This window comes from Molossus molossus, unplaced genomic scaffold, assembly GCF_014108415.1.
Source record: "Molossus molossus isolate mMolMol1 unplaced genomic scaffold, mMolMol1.p scaffold_m16_p_17, whole genome shotgun sequence".
In the NCBI taxonomy this organism is placed as follows: domain Eukaryota; kingdom Metazoa; phylum Chordata; class Mammalia; order Chiroptera; family Molossidae; genus Molossus; species Molossus molossus.
In genome coordinates this window covers 30,110,705-30,132,590 of record NW_023425352.1, presented here as the reverse complement: position 1 = coordinate 30,132,590, position 21,886 = coordinate 30,110,705, and the positions used below count along the sequence as shown (strand labels likewise).

The 21,886-nt window shown below is 40.2% G+C and overlaps 1 protein-coding gene across 3 annotated transcripts in view; it reads left to right on the top strand.

Moving 5' to 3' along the window:
- EXOC6 (exocyst complex component 6) overlaps positions 1-21,886 on the top strand; it is a 205,708-nt gene that overhangs the window by 10,148 nt on the left and 173,674 nt on the right. For 2 of the 3 annotated variants that reach the window (XM_036264682.1, XM_036264684.1), the window contains exon 1: positions 3,021-3,130. The exons of the other annotated variant lie outside the window; for it this stretch is intronic. In XM_036264682.1, coding sequence (XP_036120575.1) covers positions 3,030-3,130 — 101 coding nt within the window. In that variant the 5' untranslated portion in view covers positions 3,021-3,029. Of the gene's footprint in view, positions 1-3,020; positions 3,131-21,886 lie in introns of those variants that run through there. 3 annotated transcript variants of the gene reach the window in all.

The following is a 21,886-nucleotide window of genomic DNA, read 5'->3' as shown; positions in this document are numbered from 1 at the left end:
TTGGACAAGAAACCTAATTTCAGTAAGTCTCAGTTACTTCAAATTGAATTGGAGGTAGTAAAAGTACCTACCCCACAGGATTTAAATTAAATTTTAGTAAAACTAGTACTAAGTTAATTATCAATGAAATTACTAATTCAATTAATAAAGATTAGATAGTAAAAAGGGCTTAGCAAACAGTCCTCAATAAATAGCTACTATGGCTTTTATTTTGGCCTACAGCTGAAGATCTTAATTTTAGAGCCTTTAGAAATGTATCACTTTATTAGAATAGGCTTTTGGGGGAGCACATTTGTTATATCTATGTCCATAGTTAAAATTTACAAAGATATTTGGGATATTTATCTTTAAATTCTTAGCAAAAACCTTCAGCTACTAACGGAACTGTCAGAGGTCACAGAGGGAACCAGCAAAAGCTGTTTCAGAAGAAGAAGTGGTATATGGACTTCTCCTTTCTTGACTTAAATTGCAGGGAAAATACTGCTGCTTATGTTGAGGCAATCTCTATAGGTAGGTGTTGAAATGAGCCAGGAGTGAGGAGTGCCTAAGCAGGGCTGGCTGCCAGGACAGGGGCATTTGGAGCTGGGTTTGGATTGATGGCATCAGGATTGGAGAAGAGCACGGGAAATGGTCTGAGTAATGAATGCCCAGGAAAGGAATGTCCCGTCAGGAGACAGCTGCCAAATAAGAAGCTGGCCTGTGCCACCTTGCTTTCCTCTTCAGAGCAATGAATTCTGGCCATGCACATCCACTAAACTAAGATAATCTGCCAGTTTCTGCAGAGGCAACGGGCTTTCTATTCTCTTTATAGCAAGGTACAGAATTTGTCTTCATTTCTTATTTCAGTTTCAATTTTCAAAAGGTTTACTTTGCCTCTCAAGAGCTGAACCTGCAATGCAGATGTGCTAACCCCACGTGATGGTGCCCCAGTAATTGGAAAGGCAATCAGCAAAGAAAAAAACTTTTTTTACTACTCAATAAAAATCAATGACAGGAAGGGCCAAAACACAGGGATATGGCAATCTGGCTTAACCCAAAGGTGAAATTTTAAATAACCAGAGGAATGGATGAAGATCGCTTCAGACAAAGATCGTTAAGTATTGTTTCTTTCATTGTAGTTCTTGATAAAAGTGGGCATTAGGGAATTTGAGGCAATATTTTCCATTAGTGCTACAGATTTCTATTAAGACAACTGAATACAGGCCACATTATATTACATTATATTATATAATATATAATGTCAATGTGTAAAAAGCAAGTTTGAAGAAACTAACTTTTTACAATTTAATATTGTTCTAATTTCTAATAGTTACCAATCACAGATTAATCAAACTACCGCCTTATGCTCAGACCTGTTTGGAATGCTCCTTTCCAACCCAACCTGACCTCTTTTCAGTGGCTTCAGAGCTTCAACATCCAAAACCCCTCCAGCTTTCTCTCAGCTATGTGAAGAACTCTGAGGAACTATGGGAAATTGCAAAATTGAAAAAGTTTCTCTGAATTTAAGGACCTTAACATAGTGTGACAATGTTGGTGAACTTGGGAAGAGGTTTGTTAGTTTGTTTCTGCATATTTTTGCAGCTCAAAAGAGTGGGATTTTCCAGAGATGATCTGGATTCTCCTTTACCACCAAGACAGTGGAAACAGGCATGTGATGGGGTTTCTGGTAGAATGAGCAGTTGGAAATAGCAGAGCTTCCTTGGTCTTCCAAGGCAGCATGCCTTGAGGACTTCAGCTTTTGGTTCTCTGGAGACTCAGTGTACAAAAACAAACAAAACTCCCAAATGTATGAAAAGGAACCAATCAAAGTGCAAACTATTAAAACAGTTGTTGGTGGAATGGATAAATGTGCTAAATTGAATCTAGTGTCATTTACAGATGGGGAGATTGAAATATAAAGAGATTAGCTTCCTACCCAATGTCACCCAGCTGTGAATTGAGGTGGAGCCAGGAATTACATTAAGGATGCCTGTCTTCAGAGCTCATGCTTTTAACTATTGTGCAATATGCCACCTCCCAGGTTTCTGTGGGGAGGCGATGGAGATAGGCTTCTAGAAAATGCTCACTGAAATGGGGGAGTTACACAGCTGGGTAGTGAAGGGCTTGGTTGACTCACAGGGAAGTTCAGAGCCCTGGATTAATAGAGGCCAGAAAATAGTTGTCCTTCAGGGCTAGGTTTGCATTCTCTTTCAGATTAATCTTCCTCAGTCGCTGCTTTGATCATGGCAAACTGGTTTTTCTCAGTGTCCCACAAACATGTCATTAAACAGGACTCTTCGACACTAGTTCTTTTGTGCAAGTCACCCGCCTCTTTATTTCCCATGTCTCTGATGACCTCTCCTCTTAAAAACGTCCACCCTCCTTATCCCAGCTACAGCTACTTGGGGTCATTCGAATTCAAGGACTTTGGTATGAAACCATACATTGCCCTGGGCTTCTCTTGCATCTTTGCATTAAGTGTCATAGCTCTTCGTCATTTAATTATTCTGGCGCTTATAATTTATTTTCAAGCCGACTGGCCTCTGCAAACTTCTTGGGGCAGGGACGTAAATCCACCCAGAGCGGTCGTCTTGGTCTCCGCTGGGATTTTCCTGGTTCATTCCTAAAGTAAATATTATTCCCGAATACAGAGTTTTGCTTTTCATGAGTGCACGTTTTCCTTTTTGTGACTGCCCACCGCCCAGGTGCATCCGGCCTCCTTGTTCAACTTTCCCATAGCTTTTATCACAGGTGGAAGGTGATTATTTGATTGTCGCAGCAGAGGGTCTGGCACACAGAAAACAAGAATATATGTTAAAGCCAGACCAGTCACAAGACAGCAACGGGGGTAAGTGGCGGGACTGAGCGGGAGGCGACGCGCCTCCTCTCCTCGCCGTCCCAGGCTGCTTGAAAGCCTCGGGCAAGGGCCAGGGCCCCGGGCCCCATCCCCGGCGGGCGGCGCTCCCGCGCCTGCCCCGCCCCGCCCCTTTGCGCTCGCGCCGCCGTCTGCGCGGGGGCGCGCCTCCCCGGTTCCTCAGCTTCCAGCCAAGATGGCGGAGAGCGGCGAAGGTTTGGGCACCGTCCCGGAGCATGAGCGGATCTTGCAGGAGATCGAGAGCACCGACACCGCCTGCGTGGGGCCCACTCTCCGGTAAAACCGTCATCCCCCCGGGACCTCGAACTGCCCCCACTGGCCTCTAGTCGGAAGCCGGGCGGGGCAGCCCGACAGGTGGTGCGCGCGGAGGCGGTCCGAGGCGGAGGTCTGGGACTCTGGCCGCGCTGGGGCGGGGCGGAGCTGGCGGCTGCACCTGTGGGCACAGCCGGCCTCTGCGGCGGGAGCTGTCAACGCGCAGGCGGTGGGTGTGTCTGCCGCGGAGCCTCGGACCCGGAGAGCCGCTGCGCAGTCCCCCGTCTGCTTCCCCGCCTCGGGCCTGTCCGGCGCCTTGATCGCGGCCGGGCTGAGGGCGCATTGGCCGCGGGCGTGCCGGGAGCGAAGGTTAACCGCTGCTGGCGGGCGTGACTGATGTGCGGGGGCGCGCGCAGGTGGAAACCCTGGCGGCTGGGCTGCCGCGGGCGTGGGAGAATTGAAATTGAGCGGGAGACGAGGGCACCATCATCCCGGGGCGCGGTCGGAGTGGGCGAGAAGGGAGCACGGGCTAGAGGGGAGGAGCTGGTGCTTAGGAACACGCCAGTGTGATCGTGCGTTCACCCGGCAGAGCTTTTACTTATTTAAGAAAGTTGCATTAATTTTGCATTAATTTTTCCGTTTATTTAAAAAAAGGATCTCCACCCTTTACAAATAGTACTAGGTAACAAATATTTCTGGTTGACAACCTGCTGCCCTTATAATAGAACATCAGGCGGACACTGTACTGATCTATTAGATTACGTTAGGCGTTCTCTTCAAGAATAAGTGCCTTTTAAATACAAGGCTTCATCTTTTGCAGTGATGACAATGAAATTATGATCCGTTTAGGGAATTTAGGACTGATTGTGCTTTATCATTTTCTTCAGGATACACTTCTTAGAAATGGAGCGCTCTGTGGTTTGTGGACCTGTGGATGTAATATAAAGTGAAACCAGTTCAAGTTATAATACAAATCCACCTTGCCCTAAGAGAGTCCAGAGACCTGAGTTTTGCCCTAGTCCTATAACTGATGAAGTGTGCAGTCTCCGGCAAAAATTGTTTAACCTTTCTGAACTTCAGTTTCCTTATTTGTAGATTGGGTAGGGGATGGAGGGGATGTTTAGATGCCCAGAAAGATCAGGATGTTAGGGACCTTGTGTATTTATTCACTGCTGTAACCCTAACACCAAACATATGGCGGGCACCTGGTAAATTTTTGTTACATAATGTTCTTGTTACGATATGATAAGCATATTAGTGTATTTCCTTCATTTCCCAACTTAATTATTTCTTTTTATAAAACTACATTTGATAATGAAAGAAGATTAAAAGGAAGCTTTCTTTTCTTTATCACATGGTGAAACAGAAAGAATATAGAATGTGGTATAGTTATCAGAACAGTCCATTTTGAAAACAGTGTTGGTTATGAAAGAGATGCCTCATCTTGGGAAAATATGCTAGGCAGTATCCTTCAAAAAACATGAAAATAACTTAGAAGAAAAATTTGAAATTGAGACACTTTTGTGACACAAATTAGAATATTTATAGTTACAGGTTCTGGTTTATTTTGTTGGACAATTGTGTCACCTCCTCACTTTTTTATTTTTATATATTTTTATTGATTTTTAGAAAGGAAGGGAGAGGGAGAAAGAGAAACATTGATGAAAAGGAAACATCAGTGGCTGCCTCCTGGCAGGTCCCCTCCATGGGACCCAGCCAGAAAGCTAGGCTTGTGCCCTGATAAGGAATCCAACCCGCAATTTCTTAGTACACAGGTTGATGCTCAGCCACTGAGCCACATCAGCCTGGCATCTGCTCACTTTTGAAACCCATGATCTTTTCTTTGGCTAACTCCAGTGACTCATACTTATTCTATTTATACACTTGTCATCTCTCATTTACAAGCTGACTCTTTCTATAAACACATGGAAGTCACTGCTAGCAGTTCTTTTTCTTGAACAGTGTTTAAGCTACTACTGTTTTCCCCTTAGGTTTCTCTGACTGAAGTGCTAATATTAAATTCTAACAAATCTTTTATTATGGTAAAATTGAAATGTTTTAAAAGTAAAATAGTGTAATGAAGCACTATGAACCCATCATCTTGCTGCAGTTCATCTGGCCAATCTCATTTGATCTTTTCCCCTCTATCCATTTTCCCTTACCCTGGATTATTTTGAAGTAAATCCCAGACATCAGTTCACCCATAAATATTTCAGCATCAAGATTAATTTTTGTTGTTATTTTCCAGTTATCTTTTATCTGGCCTGTAAGCTTATGTTCTTATTTTTCTCAGTGGCAGGTGTTTTTTAGCCTGGCCTTTTCTTGACTTGCTTTTTATCAGATCCTGCTTTCTACGGGAAGCCAGATGATAAACTGAGAAACATGTATACACTCTTCACAGTGACTGGCATATAATCTGGTTATCTGACCACAATGGAAGTAAATTAGAAATCAATCATAGAAAACTTTGGAAAATCCTCAAATATTTGGACACTGAATAACACTCATCTAAATACCAGTGATACCTCGGTTCTCGAACATAATTCGTTCCAGGAGGACGGTCGAGAACCAAATTGTTCGAGAACCGAAGCAATGAAACCCAATAGGAAATAATGGAAACTGGATTAATTTGTTCCAAGCCCCAGAAAATGCCTATTTACTGGCCTAATTTGTATATAATATGTAGAAAAACATAAGTCTCAACAAGAAATAAAAGTGTACAGTATGTCTAAGGGTTAAATTCAGTGTAAAGCGTGACTCTCTCCACAAAGCGTGACTCTCTCCACAAAGCGTGACTCTCTCTCTGCACTCACACTGATGACGCAAGCAAGACGCGCTGGGCCGAATGAACGCCATTCGGCTCAACTCGGCTCATCTCGGAAGTTCGAGTTCCAAATATTTGTTCGGATTCCAAGACAAAAGTTTCTCGAATCTCCTGGTCGAATACCGATTTGGTCGAAAGTCGAGGCGTTCGAGAACCGAGGTATCACTGTAACCCACAGGTGAAAGAAGAAATCAGAAATTAGAAAGTATTTTGAATTGAATAAAATGAAAATACATCTCAGAATTTGTGTGATACAACTAAAGCAATACTTAGAAATTTAAGCACTAAACACCTGTACTAGGAAAAGAAGAGCAAAATCCAAAAAAAGCCCAAGAAAGAAGATGATAAACATCAGGATGAAAATCAGTGAAACAGGAAATAGAAAAACAGTTGAGAAAATCATTGAAAAGGAAACCTGGGTCTTTTGAGATCAGTTAAATTGATGAACCTCTAGGGAAAAAAAAGAGAAGATACCAATTATCAGGAGTTTCCAATTCCCATTAGGAATATCAGGAATGAGCAAGGTAACATCACTACAGATTCTACAGATATTAAAAAAGATAAAAGGGAATAATATGAACAACCTCATGCCAGTGCAGTTAAAAACATGGAAGAAATAGACAAAACCCTTGAAAGATAAAAACTATCAGAGCTCACTTAAACCCTGGCCAGTGTGGCTCAGTTGCTTGAGCTTGGTCCTGTGCATGGAAAGGTCTTGGGTTAGATTCCCGGTAAGGGCACATGCCCAGGTTTCAGGTTTGATCCCCGGTCGAGGTGCTTATGAGAGGTAACTGATTGATGTTTCTCTCTCACATTGATGTTGTTTCCTCTCTCTCTAAAAATAAATTAAAAACTCTTTTAAAAAAAACTCACTTAAGAATAAATAGATAACCAAATAGACCTATATCAATTAAAGAAGTTGAATTTGCTACATAAAATTTTCCCCAAAAGAAACTCTGGGCCCAGATGGTTTTACTGGTGAATTTTACAACATTAAAAAAAAAATTGATACCAATTCTATTAAAATTATTCCAGAAAAATTGAAGAGGAGGGAATATTTCTCAATTCATTTTTGAGGTCAACATTAACCTGCTACCAAAATTAAAGAAAGACGGCTCTAGAATAGGAGACTATTGACCAATATTACTCATAAAAACAGATGAAAATACTTTAAACAAACAAATTAAATCCAACAGTATATAAAAAGAATAATACATCGTGATCAAATGGGATTTATTTCAAGAAAGCTTGTTGGCTTAACATTTGAAAAACCAATCAATATAATTCATCATATTAAGCTAAAGAAAAATTGTCGATGAAGAGAAAGCATCCACAAACCTAACATTCATTTCTGATAAAAATAATCAGAATCTAGGAGTGGAAAATTCTCAGCCTGAAATAGGGCATCTATGAAAAACCTATAGCTAACATTGTACTTTTTTTTTATCCTCACCCAAGGACACTTTTCCCATTTTTTGCACAGATAGAGTGGGAGGGAGAGAGAGAGAGAGAAACATCGACGTGAAAGGGACACATCGAGTGGCTGCCACCCGCACGACCAACCAGGGCCGGGGACAAACTGCAACCGAGGTACATGCCCTTAGCGGGAACCGAACCTGGGTCTCTCTGGACCGCAGGCTGATGCTCTAACCGCTGAGCCAAACCGGCCAGGGCGCTAACATTGTACTTAATGGTGGAGGACTGAATGCTTTCCTCCTAAAATTAGGAATAAAGCAAGGATGTTCATTCACACCACTTCCATTCAGCATTATGCTGGAGGTTCTGACCAGTATAATAAGACATAGGGAAAATAAGTAGATTAGCTACTGTCTTCATTTGCAGGTAATGTGATCATTTATAGAGAAAATCATGTGCAATCTAGAAAAGCTGCTAGAACTGATAAGTGAACTTAGCAAGGATGTAGGATACCATATTAATGTACAAAAACCAGTTGTGTTTCTATATGCTAGCAAGGAAAAGTGAAATTCAAATTCAAAATTGATTTAATAAAATATGAAATACTTAAAAGATAAACCTGACAAAAGACGTGAAAGACTTGTACTTGAAAACTATAAAACATTGTTGATAGAACTTTAAAAAGACCTAAGTAAATGAGTCTAGGGTAGCATCAGGCATCAGGTTAGTCACAGTCCATTAGTCCATGGTGTGGAGTCCACATGGCTGTGGGCCACATGGGCCAGGGCAGGGGAATGCTCTCCCTGCATTGCAACAAGAGAGCCAGGAGTGCAGGCAAGCAAGAGAGAGAGCCAAGAGAGGGGAGACTCTCTTTGTTTAGGAGTTAAGTATCTCAGGATTCTTGCCCTTGCAGTGGCCATACTTATTCTGGCCAACAACTCACTCCTAGGTGTTATTGACAGGCAAGCACCTTCCCATGTCACCCAGACCTTACTGGGCATGTGTCTAAACTACCTCTGTCCAGTCCCTTCCCACACTGGTCTGTGGGGAATAGAACTGCAACTTTCTGACAAAGCTGTGTAAATGGCATGCCTATATCACCTAGTCTCTCTTTTGCTCCTTTCCTGTAATAATAACCAGGTTATTACAATAGTACCAATAACATATTATTGGATCTTTTTAAAAAATATGTTTTTATTAATTTTTTAGAGAGAGATGAAGGAAGATAGAAACATTGATGAAAGAGAAACATAGATTGACTGCCTCCTGCACACCCCCTAATGGGGATCCGGCCCCAAACCCTGCCTTGTGTCCTGACAGGGATTCGAACTGGGACCTTGCAGTCCATGGGAGGATGCTCAATCCACTGAGCCACACCAGCTGGGTGGATCTTGTTTTTTTTTTTTTTTTTTTTGTCCAGTTTGACAATCTCTGGCTTTTTAAAAAATATGTTTTTATTGATTTCTTTAGAGAGAGGAAAGGAGAGAGAGATAGAAACATCTATGTGAGAGAGAAACATTGATCAGCTGCCTCCTGCACACTCCCTCCTGGGGATTGGGCTCACAACCTAGGCATGTGCCCTGACCAGGGATTGAACCGGGAACCCTCAGTCCATGGAATGATGCTCAGTTCACTGAGCCACACCAGCTGGGCCAATCTCTGACTTTTGTTTTAATTGTTTACTCTATTTATATTTAATGTTATTTCTATATTTGGATTTAGGCCTATCATTTTATTTTTTTTGTTTTCTTATGTCTCATTTCTGGTCCTCTTTTCCTTTTTTTTTTTTTTACTATTTTTTATTAAATAAATATTTTCTAGTGTAACATTTTAATGACTTTGTTTTCTTAGTATTTTTTTAGTATTTTTACAAAAGTTTCTTAGTGGTGGTTCTAGATTAAATTTCAGATTTATTCTAACTTAATTCAGTGAAATACAGAAATGTTACTCTTATTTAGCTCTATTCCATATTTCCCCTTGTTGTTATATATTTTATATTTATATATGTTACAAACCCAACAATACATTGTTACATTTGTTTCTTTATATAACATTTGTCTTTGAAGAAAGCTGAGAGAAGAAAGAAGAGCTAGTATATATTATAGAGTTTGTTGTGCTAACCTTAATTACTATTTCTGTTTCTCTTCTTTGTTGCTGAGTTTTTAATTTTCATCTTGTGTCACTTTCTTATTTTAGTACAGCTTTGCTTTCACATATGTCTTTTGTACTGTTATTGTCAAATATATTACATTTCTGTATGTTTTGCCCATCAAGAGAATTATGTATGTGTTGCTTTATGCAGTTGCTTTTTAAATTAGTTAAGAGGAAAGATGCATTTGTATGGTGTTTTAAAATTACCTTTGTGTTTTATAGTTACCTTTACTGGCATTCTGTTGTGTGTGGTGTATATATTTATACTGCCATCTGGGCGTACTCTTTTGATCTTGTAGAACTTCCACTAGTGTTTCTTGCAGTGTTGGTCTGCTAGTAACTAATTCTCTCAGGTTTTGTTTATCTGGGAATGTCTTCATTTCACCTTCATTTTTTGAAAGATAGTTTTGATGGTTGACAGTTTTTTTCCTTTAGTACTTTGAAACATGCATCACACTGCCTTTTGGCCTCCATTGTTTCTAATTAGAAGTCAGCTGTTAACTTATTGGTATTCCCTTATATGTGGTTAAGTGGTTTCTCTTTTGCTGCATTCAAGATTTTCCTTTTGTCTTTCATTATTTTTACTATGATGTGCCTGGATATGGATCTCTTTGCATTCATCCTTCTTGGAGTTTGTTGATCATTTTATTTTTTTATTATTTTTTTTTATCCTCACCCGAGGACATTTTTCCATTTTTGTTCAGGTAGAGTGGGAGGGAGAGAGAGGAACAGAGAGAGAGAGAGAAACATTGACGTGAAAAGATCACATCGAGTGGCTGCCACCCGCACGACTGACCAGGGCCGGGGACAAACTGCAACCGAGGTACGTGCCCTTAGCGGGAACCGAACCCGGGTCTCTCTGGACCGCAGGCTGACGCTCTAACCGCTGAGTCAAACCGGCCAGGGCTTGTTGATCATATTAGATGTTTACATTAATGTTTTTCATCAAACTTGGGAGAGTTCAGTCATTATTTCTTTAAATATTCTTTCTGCTCCTTCCTCTTCTTTACTCCCATCACGTTAATGTTGGTGTGTTTAATGGTGTCCACATTTCTCTGGGGTTCTATTTATTTTCTTCATTTTTTTCTCTTTATTCTTTGGATTGAATAATCTCTGTTAGTCTCTCTTCAAGTAGTCTGAGTTTCTTCTGACAAGTAACATCTTTATTGTTGAATGTATTACAGATGTTCCTAATTTTTTCCCCATTGACCCCCTCCTCCTGACTCCCACCCCCCTTCCGCCTTTTCCCACACTGTTGTTTGTGTCCATTGGTTATGCATATAAGTTCTTTGGTTTATTTCTTCCCACTCCCCAACCCCCTTCCCTTTGAGGTTTGTCAGTTTAACAACCAATTTGTACTTCTTAATCCCTTCACCTTTTTCACCCATCCCCCCAACCCCCCCCCCCCCATCTGGCAACCAACAAAATGTTCTCTGTATCTGTGAGAATGTTTCTGTTCTGCCTGTTCATTTTGTTTGTAAATCCCATTGTCGATAGATATGTATTCATTGCCATTTTGTTTGTTCATATATTTTATCTTTTTCTTCAAAAAAACCCTTCATCATTTCATATAGTAACGGTTTGGTGGTGATGAACTCCTTTAACTTTTTCTTGTCTGGGAAACTCTTTATATGGTCATTGATTCTAAATGACAACTTTGCAGGATAGAGTAACCTTGGTTGTAAGTTCTTGCTTTTCATCACTCTGAATATTTCTTGCCACTCCCTTCTGGCCTGCAAAGTTTCTTTTGAGAAATCAGCTGACAGCCTTATGGGAATTCCCTTGTAGGTAACTAACTGCTTTTCTCTTGCTGCTTTTAAGATTCTCTCTTTGTCTTGAACCTTTTGCATTTTGATGATGATGTGTCTTGGTGTGGGCCTCTTGGGGTTCATCTTGTTTGGGACTCTCTGTGCTTCCTGGACTTGTATGTCTGTTTCCTTCACCTAGTTAGGGAAGTTTTCTGCTATTATTGTTTCAAATAGGTTTTCGATTTCTTGTTCTCTCTCTTCTCCTTCTGGCACCCCCAAGATGTAAATGTTGGCACGCTTTAAGTTGTCCCAGAGGCTCCTTACACTACCCTCATTTTTTTTTATTCTTTTTTCTTTTTGCTGTTCTGATTGGTTGTTTTTTGCTTCCTTATATTCCCAATTGATGGTTTGCTTCTTGGCTTTACCTACTCTACTATTGAATCTGTGTAAATTATTCTTTATTTCAGTTAGTGCCTCCTTCATTTCTGACTGGTCCTTTTTTATGCTCTTGAGGCCCTCACTAAGTTTGCTGAGGTTCTCACTAAGTTCACTGAGCATCCTTATAAGCAGTATTTTGAACTCAGCATCTGTTAGGTTGCTTATCTCCATTTCGCTTAGTTCTTTTCCTAGGTTTTGCTCTGTTCTTTCATTTGGGACCTATTTCTTTGTCTTCTCATTTTGGCTGCCTCTCCGTGTTTGTTTCTGTGTATTACTTAATGAGAGGTATGGGGCTATCTGAGACCAGATGCTGCTTGTTTGAAAGAATTTAGGAAAACCTGAAGCAGGATCCAAGACAGGCCAATCCTATGGCTAAGCAACTGGCAACAGCTTGGGTGGGCCTGAAAGTTGGGTGGGGTCGGGCGTGGCCTCAGGGAATCACCAGGGTGGGGCTACCAGTGTGAGCCAGGTTGCTGGAGTCCCTGATATGGCAGCTGTCTGCCGCCCCAGGGAAGGGCTCACCAAAGGAACAAAGGCCTCTGACAGCACGTTTGCCCCGGAGAAAGCCCCCTCTCCAGCCCTCGCTCCAATGCCAAACAGCTCAGTTCTTCCCTGTATGTCTCTGGCGCCCCTCGAGCTGCCTCCCCTCCAAGCTTAGAGGGAGTGAGTCCGATAAGTCCGTGCGCGGGCCCTTTAAGGAGCTGCCTGGGGCTCCAGCTGCCTCAGCCTCCCTGAGCCTCAGTTCCTGCTGGTTTTTCCAGCCAGAAGTTACGGGGACTTCTCTTTCTGGCACTGGAACCCTGAGTGGGGCGCCTGGTGTGGGACAGGGACCCCTCAGTCCTCAGGGAGGACCTTCCCAGCCGAGGTGTCCTCCTGATTTTTATCCACCGCACGTGGGTGTGGGACCAGCCCTTCCGCCTCCGCCCCTCCTACCAGTCTCGATGTGGCCGCTGCTTTAATTCTGTAGTTGTAGGACTTCCATTCAGCTTGATTTCAGGCGGTTTTGAATGATGGTTGTTCTGTAGTTTAGTTGTAACTTTGATGTGGTTGTGGGAGGATCGATCCCGCGTTTACCTATGCCACCATCTTGACCGGAAGTCCTGTCACAGCTATGCTTGAAATCTCCCAATGACTTTTTATTTTTGTTACTTTTCAACTTCAAAATTTATATTTGGTTATTTTTTATCATTTCTATTTATCAATATTTTATTGTCTTTTTTAATGTATATTTTATTAGACATTGCCATTTATACTTTCTTTACTTCTTTAAGCATGGTTCTCTTTGGTATTATGAACATAGTACTTTGAAATCTTTCTAAAATTCAACATCTGGGCCCTTTCTCAAGGCCTTTTTTTTTTTCCTGTGTATAAATTCCAGTCTCCTGTTTCTTTTATCTCGTAATTTGTTATTGTGGTTGAAAATAACAAATTTTAAATAATCTACTGTAGCAACTCTTTATATTCATTCCCACCACTCCACCCCGTCCAGGGCTTGTTGTTGTTTGTGTTTGTTTGTTTAGTGGCTTGCCTGGACTATGTTAGTTGAGTGTATTTCCCTCACAGTGTGAAGCCTCTGCTGTTACTGTTCAGAAGGTGCAACCTTAGCATGTACAGAGTTGCTCTGGGATGATAGTGGTTTTAGTAGAGTTCTCTTTTGACTCTCTCTTTTTCTGATCTCTCTGTTAAGTTGTCTGCCTCTGTTGGCATCACACTCAGTTGTTATACTTCAGTAATTGCTGGCTGCTTTATTGTTTTAAATAATATCCTGGAGCATACATTTTTTCACACTGATTCAGTTAAACTTGGTCCTCTTTGCAGCGATAGGTGTTTTCTTTTACTTTTTATGCAATTAATTTGTTAAGGGAATACTTTAGATGAAACCTGTAAGAGTGGGAAGGAACCAGAATAGGGAAGAGGAGATCAGTAAAACTGTAGGTTCAGCTAAAGTCTAGAGTCAGCCTGATTCTTGAGGGAGATTTGAAGCTCAAATAATATCACAGAGTTGTTTCACCTTGAGGCAAAGGGGCTGTGCTTTTACCCTTACCTCCAACAGTCTCTTATTGACTACAGGCTGCTCCAGAGTGTGTGTGTGTGTTGGGAGGCATCACCTCCGAAGCATCACTGGGTGGAGTGTGACCTGTTTGCAGGTCTCTTGAGAAGGGTGCAGATTTCAGTCCTTTGCAAGCTGGGAAGATGGCTGCATCACCAGGTAATGGGGATCTACTACTACACAGCCCAGTAGCTAGAAGAGATCCAACCAGATCACACTCAATTTTTGTTGAAGGAATAAATGACATAACTTTTTCATTTATCTCTTTTTTTTTATTGTTGAAAGTATTATAGATGTCCCCCCTTTTTCCCCATTGACCCCCTCCTCTCCACTCCTGCCCCCCTTCTGCCTTCCCCAACGTAATGCCTGTGTCCATTGGTTGTGCATATATGCATATAAGTTCTTTGGTTTACCTCTTCCATCCCTCCCACCCCCTATCCCTCTGAGGTTTGTTAGTCTGTTCCCTACTTCCATGTCTTTGGATCTATTTTGGCTGACAGCTTATTTTGTTATTTATCTCTATATTTCACATTTATTTCTGGCTTAAGATTTTTCTAGTGGATTAAATAATCTAACCTTCCTAATCTTGATTTTTAAAAATTGTGGTAAATTATGCATAACATAACATTTATTATTTAACAATTTTTAAGCATACAGTCTGTGTCATTAAGTACACTCACATTCTGCAACCATCAATACATCTATCTCCAGAACTTTCCATACTGTATTGATTAAATACTAACTCCCCATTCCCTCTTCCCACCAGCCCTTGGCAACTTCCATTCTACTTTTCATCTCTGTGGATTTGACTACTTTAGATACTTTATATAAATTAAATCATATAATATTTGACCTTTTGTGGCTGGCTTATTACACTTAGCATAATGTTCTCAAAGTTCATCCTGTTATGAATAATACTGCTGTGAACATGGTATACAAATAAGTACTGAGTGCAGTGGTAGTTTTTCAGGCCAATCTCTGATATCTGTTTTGACTGCCAGAGGGTTTTTCTTCCCCTGGTTTACTTTAGCAAACCTAGCTGATCTATGATTTAGCTTGTTGCTCTCATGGAACTACCAGGCTCCTCTCAAATGCTTACTACCAAAATCTCCATTGTTTTTGAGAGCGCCCTTGTGTTTAAACTTCCCCACACTCTGTTTTAAATAAAGTCAGTATCTTTGGGGAGAGCTTTGCAGCTTTTTGTTATCACTTGCCTCTCCCCATGAACATAATGCTTGAGCCAGTGCTTAGAGCTATGGGCAGGAACAGTGGCTTGCTTCTCTTTCAGTGATACCCTTGCTTTAAGAGCAGGACTCTGAATGGGACAGTAATTTCTTGTCTTCTTAGCTTGATACTCACATTATAGGGCCTCTCTCCTATCGGTGAGCTGAGGTATGGCAGACAGGACCCCAGTATTCCTGGTTGTGGCATTTGTGATAGAACCTATGTCCTATGACACTTTTATGGAGCTGGGTTGAGGAAGGGGGACTAGGTGGAAGAGGGGAGCCTTCAATCTCTTGGCCGCACTCACTTGGATTTTAGCTTCTGTAGGACAAGGCAGAGGGGAGGGAGAATGAGAAATGCTGGATGTCTGCCCTTTCTTTGACCCTTGACTAAAACCTGGGAGGAGAGAAAGCCCTACCGTGTCTTAGCCACACCCACCCAGGATGGAGGTTCTATTATGCTGAGTCTGGGGTTATAGAGGAAGGGTGTGGATTGTGGTTCAAGGGACACAAACTCTTATTTCTTACCACGTATTTAGAATTTTTTAAAAAGACTTTTTAATTATTTTTTTAGAGAGTGAAGAAGGGAGAGGGGGAGAGAGAGAAACATTGATATGAGAACAAAACATCAATTGGTTGCCTCCTGCAGGTCCCCCTACTGTGATGCAGCCAGTAACCTGGGCATCTGCCCTGATCTGGAATTGAACCAGTAACCCTTCGGTGCTCAGGATGATGCCCAACCAATTGAGCCCCACTGACCAGGGCAGTAGCTTTTCTTGAATAAATGCTTCTTCATTTATTGTGTGCTCTTAGGACAATTTGCAGAGACTTCAAATGGTGGTGGTGGGCGGCGGCGGAGGGTGGGGGTTGGTTTGTTTTGAATAATTTTCACTGATTATGTTTGTTAGACTAGGAAGCAGGTTTATGAGTTTTGGAAGTTTCTTTTTTTTAATAGAGGTAAAATTCACGAAACAAAATAAGCCATTCTAAAGATACAATTTAGTGATATGTAGTACATTCACAGTGTTGTACCAACCATCACCTTTATCTAGTTCCAAATCATTTTCATCATTAAAAAGGAAACTCTATACTCATTAAGCAGTCATTCCCCATTCTCTCTCTTTTAAAGAAAATGTTTTTATTGATTTTTAGAGAGAGGAAGTGAGAGGCGGAGAGAGAGAAAAAAACATTCATGTGAGAAACATCAATCGGCTACCTCCCAAATGCACCCTGATGGGGGATCAAACCTGCAACCTGGGCATGTGCCCCAACCGGGAATTAAACTGGCAACCCTTTGGTAGAGGAACGACACCCAACCAATTGAACCACACCAACCAGGGTTCCTATTCTCTCTTTTTTTCCAGCCTCTGGCAACTACTAGTTTTCTCTCTGTTTCTATGGACTTACCTATTCTGGATATTTAATTTAAATAGAAACATACAATATGTGAGTTTTGTGTCTGGCTTCTTTCACTTCAGCATAATGTTTCTCGGATTCATCTGTGTTGTAGCATGTATACTTCTTTCTTTTTAGGCTGGATAATATTCCATTGTATGGATATTTCACATTTTGTTCATTCATCAGTTGATGAACATTTGATTTTTTTCTTCCTTTGGCTGTTGTGAATATTATGCTATGAACATTTATATACAAGTTTTTGTTTGAATGCCTGTTTTTAATTTGGGGGAGTATATGCCTAAGAATGGAATTGCTGAGTCAAATGGTTATTTTATTTTTAACTTTAAAAAGAGTCCATGTTGTGAAATATCAATAGTTTGAAGTGCCATGAGGCTCTGAAACGGTCCCTCATTGTTGAAGACACAAACTGTGACAGCTTTTAGCAGAGGTTTCAGCTAAGTATTAGAGTAAAACAAAAACTATCTCATGGTAGAGTTTTAATGGCTATGTTTAATTTATCATTGTAATCAGTAATATTGGAATGGAGAAGAGTAAACTTTTGTCAAGTATAGTACATTGCTACTTAAAGATTTTGACTAGTTTAAACATAATTATGGCTAGCAAAGGACTCCCCATAAATTAACAAATTTTCAGGGACTTCACATAAAGAGTACAATTTCTGATATGTTTGTATTATAACATTTTTTACCTATACAAATTTAATGTAGGGAGGCTGAGCATGTTCTAATTTTTTTTTTTTTTTTTAATATATAGGCTAGGAGCCCAAGCTGATGTTTATTGACTCATTTGGCATAGTGCTGGAAACCAGCTCATAGACCTAAATTTGTATGTTTTCCTTAGCTTCACGATATTTAAAAAGGGGACATATCATACAAGTCTGCATTTTCAGCTTCTTTCAGCAAGGATGTCCCTTCAAAGGGTATCTACATTCCTGTTCCCACAACCCCCAGCACTCCTTGTCCCTCGGCTGTCTGGCTCCTATAAGTACTGAGTTCATGATCTCTGGATTAGAAGCTGCAAAGGGGAAGATACCCACTCCCTCAAGTAAGGCATGACACTACCACTCTCCTCTCAGCAGGCTGATATTCCATGGCTCAGTTTCCTCCTTGGGAAGCATCTTCTAATTTTACAGCTCTTCCCATGCAAGTTTCACTGCAGTGAGACATCAAATAAACCTAGTTATTTCCAGCATTTCTCTATTTGTAAAGAATGAATAACTGCCCTGGCCGGTTTGGCTCAGCGGTTGGAGCGTCGACCTGCGGTCCTGAGAGACCTGCGTTCGGTTCCCGCTAAGGGCATGTACCTCGGTTGCGGTTTGTCCCCGGCCCTGGTCGGTCGTGCGGGTGGCAGCCACTCGATGTGTCCCTTTCACATCGATGTTTCTCTCTCTCTCTCTGTTCTTCTCTCTCCCTCCCGCTCTACCTGAACAAAAAAATGGGAAAATGTCCTCGGGTGAGGATAAAAAAAAAAGAATGAATAACTGCTCTTCCAGGGTTCCTCTGGGAAATCTCAAAGATAGTTTTATATATGAAAGATATCTTGCCCTGGCCAGTTTGGCTCAGCGGTTAGAGCATCGGCCTGCGGTCTGGAGAGACCCAGGTTCGGTTCCCGCTAAGGGCACGTACTTCGGTTGCAGTTTGTCCCCGGCCCTGGTTGGCTGTGCGGGTCGCAGCCACTCGATGTGTCTCTTCACATCGATGTTTCTGTCTGTCTCTCCCTTCCTATCTCTCCCTCCCACTCTGTCTGTACAAAAAATGGAAAAATATCCTCGGGTGAGGATAAAAAAAAAAAAAGATATCTTGAAAGTTTTATTTATTTTTTTCTGTATCTAGGATCCAAATTTTGGAAGGCAAAATCAAAACAGTTGTCAGAGGCTGCCTGGGAAGAAATACTTGGTTACCTATTTAATCAAAGGGAAAATGAAACAGTTAAAAAAATAAACATAGATAGCTTGAGTGTAAAGAACCTTATTCCTTTCATAAATGACAGGAAACCTTATTTTTTGGTTTGTTTATTAAATAATCAAGAATATAATAAAGTCCACATGAAGCACAGAAAATTATTCTGGCAAAACAGATTTACTGTTATCTAGTCAGATTGATTACACAGAAGGTAAAGAATAACCTTTTATATTATAGGCAAGTCATTAACCAATAAATCAAGGAAGCAAAAGCAAGTCCAACAAACTGAGCAAGTGTTGCTAAATTTTTAACATATTTATTTCATACCTTGTTTTCAGACTCGGGTATTGTAAACCAAGGCAAATACAATGAATTTTCCATATTTTGTCCTTCATTGTGTTCTTTCATATTCTGAAATAATCAGTTTGCTTTAGATCACTGGCTTTTTTCTTGGGGATCTGTGAGATTGGAAGTGTTTTCAAATTCATCAGTAAATATATTTTTTAAATCTCAGTTTTAATTTTTAATGTAAATATTGATAGTTATAATCCACATGAACAGAAAGTTTTTTGGAATTCTTAATAAGTTTTAAGAGTGTAAAACAGACAAAAAACCAAAAGTTGAGCATGACTGCTTTAGGACAAAACTACTCTTTTTCCTTAAAAAACAAAAGCACACACACAATTGTTTTTCTCTGTTGTTATTTTTCCTGGTATATGATTCTAACCACTGGTAATGATTTAAACTTTTAAGCAAAGTAATTTATATTTCACATTGAAATACTGAAGTAATGCCTGTTGTACACAAACATTTTATCAGACTAGCAAAACTCATGAGTATACATAATGCAGCTTTGTACAAACATAAACATCCCATTTACACGTTCTTAAAGTGGCAAATGTGAACACTGTCATTAGCATGTTCCAAACTATAGCTTTTCTGTAGTATATAAAAATAAGCAAAAATATATAAATTTAATTATGCTTAATAATCAGCCTTCTGAGATTATTAATATCAAGGTTTTAAATTTAAAAATCTTGGAAATTATCTTCAATACATGTTGAAATAAAAAGTTTGTCAGAGCCCTGGCCGGTTTGGCTCAGCGGTTAGAGCATCAGCCTGTGGTCCAGAGAGGCCCAGGTTTGGTTTCCGCTAAGGGCACATACCTCGGTTCAGTTTGTCCCCGGCCCTGGTTGGTGGTGCGGGTGGCAGCCACTCGATGTGTCCCTTTCACATCGATGTTTCTCTCTCTTTCTCTCTTCCTCTCTCTCCCTCCCACTGTATCTGAACAGAAAATGTCCTCGGGTGAGGATTAAATAAGTAAATAAATCCTCCACATTAAAAAAAAAAAGTTTGTCAGAATAATGATTCAACTTAGTAGAGCACAAATCTACATTTTTAATCATCCTAAATATTTATGTAGAATAATGTTAGCTTATGCAATCAGTAAACCTATATGCATTTAGGAAAAACCCAACCACAATAAAATGATCAGTGAGAAAGAATAGCTATTTTTACACACCCGAATTTTCAAAGTATGTTTGTTTGCTAAAGTTGTACTTTAGTTATATGAACTTGGAGTTTTTCAATGTTTCTGAGTTAATTCCTGTAAGAAAAATATTTTTTTTAAATTAGTATATTTAAAGTATTAGAAGGTTAATTTCCTTGTTTTCTGGGAATTTTACAAGTATTCCATTTATGTACATGCTTTTTTTGGTTTTTTATTTTTAACCAATAAGACAGTCTTAACAGAGTTGTTTTAACGTAAGTGACTTTAAAATCAAAATTATTAGTACTCTCTGGAGGTAAATTATTTGATTTGTCACACATAATGAGAGGTAAAAGTCTTTCTGAATTACTGATATAGAACATTATAACTTTGTTTTTGTAATTACACCCACAGGTAAAGAGACGTGAGTCGTAGAGATTAAAAAAATTTTTTTTTCTTTATTGATTGTAGAGACAGAAAGGGAAAGGGAGAGAGAGAGAGAAAAACATCGATGAGAGAGAACATTGATTGGCTGCCTTCTGCATGCCACCCGCTGGGGATTGGGCCCACAACCTGCGCATGTGCCCTGACCAGGAATCGAACCGGCGACACCTCTTGATACATGGGTCAGTGTTCAACCACTGAGCTACACCGGCCAGACAGTTGTAGAGATTTTTAAAAAACCAACAACTTTATTTGTTCAGATATCAATGACCTGTTATTGGTATTTATCAAATTCTTAACCAATTTGAGCTCAAGATAGACAAATAGACAAACAAAAAAGATTAACAAACCAGAGTGTCTTTTATCTTTTATCCAAGAGATCTCTGTCATTCATGTGGAGGGTCATCAAATAAATGGTCAAACCATAAAACCAAATTCTTTGTCATTGCTACCACTTAGGGGTAATAACTAGTTGGCCATACAGTAACAAGAAACCAAGCAAAAGTTCTCTATTTTTATCAAAATAAACTTCATCAATCTTTTCCTTTTTTGCTTCTGGATTTTGAGTCATAGGAAAAGTCTTCCATATTACCAGGTTATAGGGGAATCCACCCACGTTTTGTTTTGGTACTTGTATGGTTTTATTTATTTATTGTAAATCCTCACCCAAGGATATATTTTCATTTATTTTTAGACAGAATGGGAGGGGTGAGATAGGAAGAGAGAGAGACAGAGAGGAGAGAGAAGAGAGAGATGAGAGAGAGGAGAGAGAAATATCGATGCTAAAGAAAGAGAGAGAAACATCGATGCTAGAGAGACACATCAATTGGTTGCCTCCTGCATGACCCCTACCAGGGCCAGGGACTGAACTGCAACTAAGGTATGTGCCCTTGACCAGAATCGAACGCCCAACTCTTTGGTCCTCGGGTGGACACTCTAACCACTGAGCCAAACCGGCCAGGGCTGGTTTTATTTTATTTTTTTAGTTTTACATTTCTATACCTTTCTGAATATTCCTGGGGTATGTATGGTGTGATGAATGACTCCAGTTTTATCGTTTTTTTGTTTTTTTTTTTAATATGGCAATCCATGTTAATCTTAACACATTAAAAAGTAGATCATTGCCCTGGCTGGTTTGGCTCAGCGGTTAGAGCGTGGGCCTGCAGTCCAGAGACCCGGGTTCGGTTCCCACTAAGGGCATGTACTTCAGTTGCAGTTTGTCCCTGGCCCTGGGTCGTGCAGTGGCAGCCACTCGATGTATCCCTTTCCCATCGATGTTTCTGTCTCTCTCTCTCCCTCCCACTCTATCTGAATAAAAAATGGAAAGATGTCCTCGGGTGAGGATAAAAAAAAAAAGTAAATTGTTTTCACACTGATTTGAGATGCTATCATAATTTACTAAATTTTCATATGCGGTGGGTCTATCTCTGATTTTTCTATTCTGTACATTGTCTGTATGTCTATTTACATGCTATAGCTTGCTTTTAATTATAGAGGTTTAATTGTCTTGTAGCAGATATTATATCTGGTAGAGTTACCCTCACCCCATTGCTCATCTTTTTTTCAGGGGTTTCCTGGTGACCTTGTTTATTCTTCCAAATCAACTTAATAAGCTTGTCTTGCTCTAGACAGATTCTCAAAATATTTTATTGTATTGAGTCAAATTTATAAATTAAT